The sequence below is a fragment of the Schistocerca americana genome, chromosome 5, assembly GCF_021461395.2.
Source record: "Schistocerca americana isolate TAMUIC-IGC-003095 chromosome 5, iqSchAmer2.1, whole genome shotgun sequence".
NCBI classification, from domain to species: Eukaryota; Metazoa; Arthropoda; class Insecta; order Orthoptera; family Acrididae; genus Schistocerca; species Schistocerca americana.
Genome location: NC_060123.1, coordinates 510,288,908 through 510,302,666, shown reverse-complemented (window position 1 = coordinate 510,302,666; position 13,759 = coordinate 510,288,908). Strand labels below are relative to the sequence as shown.

The 13,759-nt window shown below is 39.1% G+C and overlaps 1 protein-coding gene across 2 annotated transcripts in view; it reads right to left on the bottom strand.

Annotated features, from left to right (window-relative positions):
* The window catches only part of LOC124616191 (angiogenic factor with G patch and FHA domains 1), a 274,594-nt gene that overhangs the window by 229,103 nt on the left and 31,732 nt on the right, over nt 1-13,759 (bottom strand). For both annotated transcript variants that reach the window (XM_047144489.1, XM_047144488.1), the window contains exon 6: nt 106-349. In XM_047144489.1, the coding sequence (XP_047000445.1) occupies nt 106-349 (244 nt within the window). The remainder of the gene's footprint in view (nt 1-105; nt 350-13,759) is intronic.

The window sequence follows — 13,759 nt, the reverse complement described above, 5'->3', positions numbered from 1 at the left end:
ATTATTAATTTTTTTATGAACAACGGACAACAGAGGCAAATTTCTCCTTAAGAGAAAGGAAACAAACATTACAATATCAAATATGAATTAAATATGTAAACTTACTTCTATCAGAGGACACCTGCTGCAAGAGACCGGGTTCACAATGTCCACATGTGTCATGACCCAAATGGATATGACACAAAAGCTTCGTTCCCCCCACCTGCAGTATACTTCCATGCACCACTTCAAATGGTTCACTTTCTTGTTTACATGCAGATAAACGAGAACCATTTAGATAAGTGCCATTTCTGCTACCAAAATCAATTATACTATATTTTCCATCATCAAAACTTAATTTTGCGTGGAACTGAAACAAAAGGATTTGCATTGTCACTTGACAAAAAACTAAGAATAGCATAAAAATTCTAACACAAGAAGAACTGCTGGTATTTTCCCTCTCAGCATCAATTAAAAAATCTGGTCAACATGTTGAGTACTGAGAATGAGCACATAACACCACCTGCTTTTCATATTTTCCCAGCTTGTTTTTTTAAATTGACTAAATATTATAGACCACAAATTCAATATTGTGCTAATATATAATCTTGGCATAAAATCAATGAGAAAGCTTGCAGTACTAATTAGACACACATGATTGGCAAAACAAACTATTTGTCAAGATGTATTGGTAAGAAGCTATGTTTTAATCTTTATGTTATCCTTATATTTTGTTATGTTTCATAAAAATCTTTCTACTTTCTGGCAATGGTTGAGCAGTTTATTACAGATGTGTTCTTGTGCTTCACTAGAAGAACACTGGAAAATTAGCACTTGGTGTCCTATCAAGGACAAAATTGTTAAAGATGGCACTTTTTCTATCAGAAGGCAAAAATTACAGAGCTACTGGACCAAAGCATGCAAAATAATGTATAGAAGTGTTCTGATAAGCGGAAGGAATGAATGTAGATGTATAGTTTCAAAGGAGCCCTAGTCTGAAGGTGACTGCCACTACCTGAAAACACCTTATTTTTTGTGACTGACACTACAACACATCATTCAAGGAAGCATAATAAAACACCTGCAGTAAACTGCTCATCCACTGCAACTGAGTTTTAACTGAAGATAAAATTTTCTAGGTTGTCAGACTGCATCATATTCTCCTACAAAAACATTCTTACACAATCAACATTTTCGCCCCGGTGCCGCTATCTTATTTTGGATCATGTATGTATGCAGAGGAGTCTTAGTTGGAAGGTCACCACCACTAACAGAAAATACTTGATTCTTTTGTATCAGACATTACAACACATCAATCAAGGAATCACAAGAATGCACCTACAATGAGTTGATCAATTATCATAAACTGAAGGTAAAATCTTATAAGTGTTAAGCTGTGCCACGTTTCTCTTCAAATTTCTTCTCGCATAATCGAAGTATTGACCCCCCCCCCTGCTGGGATCTTCTTCAGGACCGTGAGGCATGTCTAGTTACCTGAATACTGTCAATAATCTGTGTCATGTTCACTTATAAAAGCGAGTTTTCCCATACTTGTTCTGAAGAAATGGAGCCACTGGATAAATTTTTTCCAGCTACTATTGGTGGGCCATTGCCACTGCATATGCACTGTTTTGAAATCTGGTTCCTTTCACAGTGTTTTTCTGAAGTCTCTCAGTGCTACGTCAGGGGAATAGGGAGACTGACAAACTATAACTGTGTTGTAGTTGTCCAAAAAGCTGAACTGATGAGAACAATCAGTGGGTCCATTATCATAGTGAAGGTGCCAACTGTCCGCTGCCCCCAAGTCCAGCCATCTGTGTCTCGTTGTTTCATGAAGACAATGCAGAACCTCTTGGTAGTACTCCTTATTGATATTACTACCTTCTGGAAAGTACTCACGATGGACCACACCACTGGAGTCAAAAAAGACAGTCAGCATGTCTTTCACATTGCTGAGAACCTGCCTCATTTTTTTGGGTCTTTGGGATGATGGATGCTTCCATTGCAATAAGTGGAACTTTGGTTCTGGGTCATGCTCTTAAGCCTAGAACTAATCACAGCAATCACTGTCTTAAGAAAATTGGAATTACTGTTCACAATATCTGGTGTTTCCCATGCAACCCTGTGAACAAAGTTGCTTCTGCTCAGTTGTTAGAAACTATGGCACAAATTCTGCTGAGATCCTCCTAGGATCTATATGTTCTGTTAAAATGAAATGCATAAATCCATTATTAATTTTAACTCCATCTGTGAGTTCTCTAATCATGATTCATGTATCCTGCATTACCAAGGTCCTCATGTGATCAATAACAATCTCATTTGCAGATGTTGAGGAACTATCTGAACATGATTCACTCTTAATGGTGAGCAGCTATCTTCAAAGTGGTTGCTTCACTCCTTTATCTGTGTGGTATCCGTTGCTTCATCCCCAGACACTTGTCGAACCTTGCAGATTGGAACGTGTGGTGGTTTTTTTTTTTTTTTTTTTTTTTTTTTTTTTGCCCCCTACAACACAAAATCCAATGAGTACCACTTACATGTGTTCACATTTCAATGGCTAGCAAGCAATTGATTGTTGCCGCAGTCATGAATAAACATGAATAGACACACAACACATATGCCTACAAACATACAGGGTGCAAGTGCCCCAATAACATTGTCCATCCAGACAATAAAAAAAAAAGTTGCATACTTTTTGAACAGTCCTTGTGTAGACAGCTGTTAGTACAGAATATTTAAGTCTGCAAGGGAAGTATATCATCAGGAAACTGACAGATTTAAAACATAGCTTAAGGTTACTCCTATCAAGTCTCCACAAGATACTAATATTCTGCTACAAAAATCATCACAGCCAGCATGATTCACTACTTTTTAGTGACCTTATGAATCTCCTCAGCAGACATATTTTTGAAATTAATGTCTGTTGGTGCGGTGTATGATCAAGAAAATCTAATGCATTTTAGTTACTTGTTTCTTTGTGGGTGCAATGTTTGCTGTCATGGTGAGAAATAATCACTGAATTTGGTGACCTACAATTGGAAAGTGTCATCATTTTTGCCAAAGCTATTCTGGAAGCATCTAATCATTATCACTAATTTTTTGTTTCTTATTCAATAATTTTCCAAATAGTTTTTGCCTTTTTCTTGGAGTGGTGTTTCTTCACATTTTTAACAACAGACTGGAGGATTTTACTCTATCCCTTGACTACAGCTTGGTATTTTATTATCTTCAGGCTCTTTCTTCCTAGCACAAGATACTTTAATCCCAGGAGTTATCCAACCTTGCAACTATTCAGTTCTACCTTTGCTTATTTTCGGGGTAAACAAGGCTCAAAGTGCTGTAAGATATGTTTAAGGAAGAGTTACATTTTCCACCTACACTGTCTGCTTTACAAAATTCTTCCGCAAATTCTTTTCATAATTTCTCTCTAAACACAGTGACTGAATCATCATTTATGATTCTGTGATATAACTACTCAGTGTATTTTAGTGTTAACATTTGGCAATCTTGGTCAGATAATCTACAGACTATTGGCTTTGCAAGTAAATCACTGCACATTCTACAAGTAAATTGGTAATAGCTGTTGCACTACCACATTCAATCCTCAGAGGGCAGTTCAAATGTATGGAAAATGATGGTACTCGGGGAAATGGCAGCAAGGGACAGGGAAGGACACCAGGTGCACCCAGTGTGTATGCCTGGGAGACTTCATTCAACATGTTGAAGAGGCTATTCCAGCAGCCACTGAGGAACCAAGGTGCAACCAACTGCAGATTGTCGCACACATTGGAACAAATGATGCCTGTCATCTGGGCTCCGAGGTCATACTTGGATCATGCAGTGACTGGCAGAGAAGGGAAAGACCAGCCTTGCACACACAGTTTCAACGAAGCTCATAATTTGCAGCATTGTGCCATGAACTGATTGTGGCCCTTCGATTCTGAGACAAGCGCAAGGGCTGAACCAGAGACTATGGAGATTCTCTTACAACCTAGGCTGCGACTTACTGGATTTGCGCCATAAGGTTGAGGACTGTAGGATCCCCCTAAATGGGTCATGTGTGCTCTATACATCAGAAGCTGCTACTCAGGTAGCTGGCAGTATGTGGGGCGCACACAGAAGTTTTTTAGATTAGTCAAATAATGATAGCTATAAGAAACTCAGAAGTATCAATGTAAGATAAGAAAAAAATGCCTCCCACAGAGGAGAGTATTAAAATCTTAATGGTAAACTCCTGAAGCATTCGCAACAAAGTGCCAGTGTTTGAAGCGCTCATGAAAAGCAGTAAAGCTCACATAATACTAGGTACAGAAAGTTGGTTGAAACCTGAAATTGACAGCAGTGAGACTTTTGGAGAAAATTTAAGTGTATATCAAAAGGACACACAAATTTGAAATGGAGGTGGTGTGTTTGTCGCAGTAGATGAGAAACTTAAATTCACTGACATAGAAATTGAAGCTGCATGTAAGATTGTTTGGGCAAGACTCAGTATCAATGGTGGGCATAAAATAATTGGATCTTTCTATCACACACCAGACTCATCTCCTGATATAACAGAAAACTTTAGAGAAAATCTCAGTCCACTTGTACACAAGTTGCCAAATCATACTGTAATCATTGGTAGAGACTTCAATCATCCAACAATTAACTGGGAAAATTACTGTTTTGTTAGTGTTTCGCACGATAAGAAATCCTGTGAAACTTTACCAAATGTCTTCTCTGAAAACTAGCTAGAACAGATAGTTAGGAACCCCTCTCATGATGGAAATACATTGGATCTAATGGCAACAAAAGAATCTGACCTCTCTGAGTATATCCACATCAAAACTGATATCAATGACCATGATGTGGTTGTGGCAACAATGATTACCAAAATACAAAGGACAACTAAAACAAGCAGAGATATATATATGTTCAGTAAACTGGATAAAAAGAATCAGTAATGTCATAACTCAATGAGAACTTTACAGCTTTCAGCACAGGGCAGGAACATGTACAGGAACTATGGCTCAAGTTTAAAAGAATAGTTGACCATGCACTTGACAGATATGCACCCAGTAGAGCAGTCCATAATGGGAGGGAACATCCATGGTATACAGTCACTGTAAAGAAACTTCTTACCATAGCAGAATATTGTCAAATGATCTTTCACAGGACCCAAAGAAATTCTGGTCTTATGTAAAAACTGTTAGTGGCACCAGAGTCAATGTCCAGTTCCCTGCTAATGAGATGAGAACTCAAACTGAGGGTAGCAAAGCAAAAGCTGAAATGTTTAACTCCATTTTCCAATGTTCTTTTATAAAGGAAAACCTGAAAAGATGAATGAAAAAATTATTAGAGTCAGTGTTGAGAAACAGCTGAAATCGTTAAAATTGAACAAAGCTCCAGAGCCCGATGGAATCCCTGTGAAATTCTATACTGAATTTGCAGCTGAGTTAGCCCCTTTTCTAACTATAATCTATCATAGATCCCTCACACAAAAAGCCATGCCCAGTTCTTGAGAAAAAGCACATGTTACACTTGTTTACAAGAAGGGTAGTAGAAGCGAATCACAAAACTACCATCCAGTATCCTTAGAACATATTGTGAGCTCAAACATAATGATGTATCTTGAACAGAATGACCTCCTCAGCCGCCAACCAGGATGTATTCTGAAAACATCAATCATGTGAAACTCAACTTGCACTTCTCTCACATGACATACTGAAAGCTTTGGATCAAGGCAATCCGGTTGATGCAGTATTTCTTGATTTCCAAAAAGTATTTGACCCAGTACAACATCTACACTTATTGTCAAAAATACAATCATATGGGTTTGCGACTGAAATTTGTGACTGGACTGAGGACTTTTTGGCAGGGAGAACACAGCATTTTATCTTGGATGGAGAGCAGGGAACTGTGTTGGGACCCTTGCTGTTCATGTTGTATATTAATGATCTTGCATACAATATTAATAGTAAAATCAGGCTTTCTGCAGATGATACAGTTATCTACAATGAAGTACTATCTGAAAGTAACTGCATAAATATTCAGTCAGACCATGATAGCATTTCAAAGTGGTGCAGAGAATGGCAACTTGCTTTAAATGCCCAAAATGTAAAATTGTGCACTTCACAAAATTAAAAAACATAATATCCTATGACTATAATATCAATGAGTCACTGATGGAATTGGCCAACTCATACAAATACCTGGGAGTGACACATTGTAAAGATATGAAAAGGAATGAACACATAGTCTGAGTCATGGGTAAAGCAGGTGGTGGACTTTGGTTTATTGGTAGACTATTGTGAGGAAATGCATCAGTCTACAAAAGAGATTGGGCACAAATCACTTGTGTGATCCATCCCAGAATCCCAGAATATTGCTCAAGTGAGTGGGATACGTACCAAATAGGACTAACTGGGGATACTGAGTGTATACAGAGAAGGGCAGCATAAATGATCACAGTTTTCTTTAATCTGTGGAAGAGTGTCACAGGGATACTTATGGAACTAAACTGGAAGACTCCTAAAGATAGACATAAACTATCCTGAGAAAAATCTGTTAATAAAGTTTCAAGAACCAGTTTTAAATGATGACTCTAGGAGTATACTACAATCCCCTACATATCGGGGACTGTGAGGATAAGATTATAATAATTACTGCACTCACAGGCATTCAATCATACTTCCCCTGACCCATACGTGAATGGAACAGAAAGAAACCCTAGTAACTGGTATAATGGGATGTACCCTCTGCCACGTATCTCACGGTGGTTTGCAGAGTGTAGATGCAGAGAATTTTAATATGGAAAACAATCCAAAACTGGACAACAACAAATTTATGTGCCTTCAAACAGTATACTATCATTAAAGTCTCCAGAAACAATGTTTTGCCAGTTAGGTCCACAAAACCTTATTAAAACTGTTTCCAGCTGCTTTAGGGAGGTTAAGCCATCCAGAATCACTGGCTACAATTGTGTAAATTAAATTTTACTGTCTCTTAGTTGCAACAGGAATATTTTTCCACAATAGAAGCTTCATGTACACATTTGTGGATGTTCCATCTTATTATCATGTGCAAATGCTGCCAACTGTTGGGCTACATTACAAAAATTTCAACAAAGCAGTGTAGCAGTGTGCAACAGTTTGTGACTGCCAGAGCACACAGAAGTGGATGGTTGGTTATATTCCACTGTATAAATGAACATTATTATTGTTATTCTGCATGGTAATTATTGATTGATCACTTTATTTATCACAACAATGAATATTTCAAAATTAGTTGTTTTTGTCCATAAAAATAAACCAACTGCACAAAGCATATTTTGAAAACATGCATATATTTTTGTATAAATCTTGCATCTAAAATCATTTTTTTAAAAACACCTAAGAGAATTACAGCATACAGAAAAATTTTACTTCTTCCAGAAAAAATTCAAGTCTGAAAGAATTAAGATATTTTCTGCTGGTGGTCTGTAAATTAACAGTATCACAAGCTTGTGTGTATCTTGATTCACTATTGTAACACAGCATTTAAAGATCTGTTCAACACAATTTTCATCAAACTGACAGGCTTGGGACTTAACTCTACACTCTGCATCAATTTTCTTCTCGCTGGTTCTTCAGAATTGCCTGTATCTATCCAGACACATCTGTTCAATTTCTGTCCAGACTCAGTAACCACAGACAGAGTCATGTGTGTGTGTCAGTTGTGCTTGTTTGAAAGTATGTGTGTGTGTGTGTGTGTGTGTGTGTGTGTGTGTGTGTGTGTGTGTGTGTGTTGTCTACAAAAAAAAAAAAAAAAAAATCACTGATTTCCATGTGATGTTCTGATATGCACAGCATTCCTGCAGAAGTTCATTCCTTTTATTAACAAAGTCTCTGAAGTTTGGTTTCAGGTTCATCCTTGCTGCTTACATACTTGGAATTCTTCAGAAGATGAATCACAGAGTGCACTAAGTAATCAAGCGGATTTAACTCTCATCAACATAAGATTTCACTGGACTATCAAAAGAGTGCACACTTAAACAATTTGCTGCTAGTCACCATTATAAAAATTGTTCTGTCAAGAGCAAGACAGGCAATAACACAACAACAGATGGTGCTACAAAACTGAGTTGACCAAACAACAAAAGCTGAAACAGCTAATGAGCTAAATACATGAATTCAGCAATATCATTATAAACTGTTTGAGAAGATTTAACACAATAATGGACAACACATACTGCAACAAAAACGAGATCATAATATAGAACATGAGATTAAATTAAAAAGTAGGTTACAGAAAAGATTTTGTTTCCAATGATGGACCATTGAAAGCACAAGAAATACACAAATAACAACAGGTGTCAACACAGCATTTTAGACACAGTCGATGGTGGGATGACAAATGAAGGAGTCCTTAAGCATGTCAGCAAAGGTAAGAAACTATCCAGTATAATCAAAAAGAGAAAGTATGTTTCGGACATCCCAGGCAAAAAAAAGTATTAATTTTTGCTGTTCACAATTAAAGATAAAATTAGAAACTGATCTTCAAAGAAAGACAGTGTCCTGGCTGCAAAACATATGGCAATGGACCAGATAACATGATATTCACTCACAGGTACCTACGATACGAAACCGAGAAGCATCAGAAAAGTGGTTGGAAACACCCATTAGTGAAAATGTTTTAGGAGAATGGGGAGATAAGAAGGAAATGATTATCTAAGGGGAGTTCAAAAAGAAACAAGCCAGAAGTATAATTACATAAACCTATACCTGTATGTTAGAAGCATTGACCCTGGCTGTTGACACACTTGTCCCACTGTGACACAAGGAGGTGAATGGCTGTCTCATAAAATTCCATGGACTGTAAGGTTAACCAGTTCCACATGCACAGCAGAGTGTCACTGTCCACATGAGTGCAGGAAAGGTTATGCTGACGTTCTTCTTTGACCCAGATGGCCCCCTTCTGATTCACTTCCTGCAGTACGGGACAACAGTGAATGCCCAGTGTTACTCGCAAACCTTGATCACCCTTCGCCAAGCAATCAAATCAAAACAACCAGGCAATCTCACCCATGGGGTCATTCTGCTCAACGACAATGCAAAGCCTCATACGGCCAACAAAGTTGCGGCAGTCCTGCAGAAATTCAAATGGGAGGTTCTCAGCCACCCTCCATACAGTCCAGACATCTTCCCTGTGATTACGTCATTTTTGGTCCCCTTAAAAAGGCTCTGAGGGGCAAATGGTTCACCTCGGACGACGACGTCCTGCTGCATGTGCGGAACTGGTTAACATTGCAGCCCCGGGAATTTTATGAGACAGCCATTCACCACCTTGTGCCACAGTGGGATAAGTGTCACGACAGCCTGGGTCAATACTTCTAACATACAAGTATTGGTTTCTGTAATTATGCCTCCAGCTCATTTCTTTTTGAATGCCCCTGATAGTTAAATAAAGTGGAAGCTACATATATGTGCACAACTACAGCATGTTAGTTTGTGAGTTGCTGAAAATAAAAATAAAAGGTCCACAGAATTTGATAAAGAACTTAATTACTAATCTTCACATACATAGTTTATAGTCTGATGATAATTGCTTGGTTCCCCGTCCCCTACCACAGAAAACACACTAATCTTTATAAATTAACTAATTAACTACACAAGAACTTCTGGAATTTCACTTTATAGTATTTTAACAGATACAGGGCCAACACACCCTATCCTCAATCCTCCACAACCTCAACAATTTCTCACCCATTTGCTTAAACTGGTTCTCCCCAGTCCAACATGCAACCTTCCTGAGCATAGAGCTCCACTTCCCTGATGGCTCCATCCATACGATACCCATTAAGCACCAAAAATACCTGCATTTTGATAGCTGTCACCTCTTCTGCATCAAAAAATCACTTCCACTTAGCCTAGTCACCCATGGATGGCATACCTGTAGTGATGAGAATTCCCTTGCCCTGCTATGCTGAAGATCTCACAAAGCTCTTCACAGACAGGCATTATCCCTCAGACCCAGTCCACTAACAGATTTCCTGCACCATATCTGGTCTAATGGCCTAATCCCCCCCACCTCCCCCAAGAATCAACTGAAATGGTGCACCCTCTCATCACCCAGTATTAACGCAGACAGAAGTAACTGAACCATGCCCTTTGTCAGTGCTTTGACTACCCATCAACATGGCTAGAAATGAGGGACATCCTACCCACAATCCTTCCCACCCCTCCTGATGTGGTATTCTGCTGCCCACCCAACCTGCACAACAGCCTGGTCCACACTGATGCCACTCCCACTCTGTACCCTTTGCAACAGAGGTCGTACCCCTGTGGAAGATCCAGATGCAAGGCCTTCCTGATTCACCTACCCAGCACATCCTATGCCAATCCTGTTACAGGCTCATCATAGCCCAACAGAGGCAAGACCACCTGTGAAAGCAGCCAGTCATATACCACCTCTGCTGCAATTTCAGTACAGCATTTTATGTGCACATGGCCACCAACCAGCTAATCTCAGCAAGAAGTGAGCTGACTACACAGTGGCACAACAAGCTCCTGAGCACAACATGCTCAAGTTCAATGGCTGTTTTACAAGCCATTTCAACTGAAACCTCCCCTCCAGCATTAGCTTTTCTGAACTATGCAGATGGAAGGTATATTTTCAGCACATCCTTCACTTCTGTAATCCTCCTGGTCTCAATCTCAGCTAACCCACTACAACCACATCCTCTACCCAATACTCTCCTCTTCCCCTGTCCCATCACCCCATCCTAAGCCATGCCTCCACATTATCACCACCATGTGCTACATGAACTCACCGGCTGTGGCGCCAGCATTTAGTGTTCCTAGCCTGTGCACCTGCTATCTCTCCCTTGCACATTGTTACACCACACATCTGCTGCTTCCTCCAAGCCACCAGCTACTCCTCTGCCAACTCCTCCTCCTGCTTCTACTATTCAGTGAGTGGTCACATTTACTCTCAATTAACAGATACTCATTGATAATTAGTGGCAATCACTTATCTTTTAATAATATTTCCTCAAAGATTAACTCTGACAAATATTAACAAAACATAATACCAACTTTACTGACCAAGTAGGCAGCTATGTGAAGTGCAATAGATGTACTAGTAATTTAGAATTTTTTCTGCAAGCACACTAATTACACAAAGAGTGTAACTGAACAGAGAGCCTTTACCCAAGTAAATTACACTAAGAACCACAACTTACGTGAAATGAAATTGCTCGGTTTGCTGTTCCACAAAGGTAAAGAAATCAGAAGGACTGCACATCAGTCCATAAATGTGGATGACAAACAGCATCTGCTACTAATGTATTTGTCATTTCTATCTTCTAATAAAACACATGCAGCCCAGAAATTATAGATCTAAGTAGATTCACAGTGTGGTTATAGTGCAATGAAGAACTTTCGCAATAACATTCTACTGTAATCTCATACCATTACATCATGCAAACAAGAAGAAATGAAAATTAAGGTGGGAATTAAAAAAAGAGACAGGAATGACACTTACAAATAAATAAACAAGAGACCAAAAATAAAACACTAAGAGATCATAATTATCTACACTTAGCTAATACTTCAATGAGGCCATTGAAGGTCACATTTCTTGATGTTTCATGTGCCTAACCATTGTGCAATGCCTGCATAACGAGAGTCATTCTTTTGTTTATTCCATCGTTTCCTTCTGATACATGATTTTTATCTAATATATTTATGATCTTCTCATTGTAGTAAGCTCACTGGACAAAACATTAGTCACCTCAGTCCACAAGCACAGATGAATTGTTAAACCTTTACAGATAGCACAGAGATCTAGTCACATGCTCAACCATGCGTGCACTGCCTCTGTGTGAGTACAAGGCAGTAGTGATCAGCGAGACAGTTATCAGTTTGTTTCAAGCGGACATTGTAAATAAACATGGGTAAATGTAAGGATGTGACAGAAGGGGTAATAGTTTTGGCCATACCTGTAGCCACACAATGTTTGAAGTAGCTGGATTTGTTGGTGTTTTGGGTAGGCTTTTCAGTGTGCGTAAAAGCCATGGTGTAACATGTGGATGGAAAAAAAGATCTGACTGAGTGGGATTGGAGACACATTTCACAGCTTGTGAATCAAAATCACTTCCAAACCCAACAGGAATTCACACAGACAGTGGATGACAGTCCATCTCAACCTGTTAGTGAGAGAACATTGCAATGAGAACTGCATGGAATGAACATTTGGAGTTGGTCACCTTGAAAGATGCCATCGCTTACAAGGGTACAGTAGTGAAGTTCATCAGGTTGGAAGGATACATTACTCATTTTCTTAACACTGCCCCACCTATTACATCTTGATTGGCCTCCAAAATCACCTGACTTGAACCCCATAGACAATCTGTGGAGCATGTTGAAACAGCAAGAAAAACATTTACATCACCATCCTCGCAATTTGGAGGAATTGTGCAGTTAACTCCTCAGCGAGTGGTTTAGCCTGGATGTGATGTACCTGCACAACCTTGTGGACTCACTTCCTATCTAAAACAAGGCAGTTTTTAAGTCCAGGATGAGAATTACACAGTATTAAATTATGCTTGTAATAATTTCTCTATGGGTATTTAATGGTTTGACCAGTGAACATATTATCCTTTACTGGCTTTCCTATCTCTCGTTCCATTACCACTAAATTCCAGTTAGATTTAACTCTGTGCAACTACAAAAAGACCTTTACTTATTCTATCTTTCTGACTGACTTGGCTCAAGATTCTTATGAAATATTGCAATTATTACACAAAACAAACTTTTGCCTACACTTCATGAACTTGAACTGCACACAACTCGGGCTCTGAACCCATTTCCAGTATTATGCTGTTGCAAAAGATTTGATTAGCATGTTATGGTGTACTGCCAAGTAATCTGCAGCATTTAAGAAATTAAACAATAGCTGTAAATACACTGAGATTTTACAGTATATGCCAAAGACATTAAGAAGATGTAAATAGAATGGAATCTTACAATACATACAAAACTGAAAGTGTAATATGTAAGGTAATAGGGACTCAGGTCAATAAAAGCAATTGACAAGGTGGTATTGGCTCTCAGCCAGAGACCTTACCCATGACCGGTAATGAAAACATACAATATACAAAGAGTAATATGTTTTGCCACAGGTTTGGTTAGATAGTGCGAAAGCGGTATGCAGATGCTCATTCAATTCTAGTGGAAAACACTATAAAACAAGCATTGTGGATCACATTACAGTTTATTGTTATGTTTCTGAGAATGTACATTCCTAGAAGACACATCCCACATATTGCTCCCTCCAACATATACGGCCATTACAAATGATTGAAGCGATTTCATAAATTCACTGTAGCTCCATTTATTGACATATGGTCACGACACACTACAGATACGTAGAAAAACTCATAAAGTTTTGTTCGGCTGAAGCCGCACTTCAGGTTTCTGCCGCCAGAGCGCTCGAGAGCGCAGTGAGACAAAATGGCGACAAGAGCCGAGAAAGCGTATGTCGTGCTTGAAATGCACTCACATCAGTCAGTCATAACAGTGCAACGACACTTCAGGACGAAGTTCAACAAAGATCCACCAACTGCTAACTCCATTCGGCAATGGTAAGCACAGTTTAAAGCTTCTGGATGCCTCTGTAAGGGAAAATCAACGGGTCAGCCTGCAGTGAGCGAAGAAACGATTGAACGCGTGTGGGCAAGTTTCACGCGTAGCCCGCGGAAGTCGACGAATAAAGCAAGCAGGGAGCTAAACGTACCACAGCCGACGGTTTGGAAAATCTT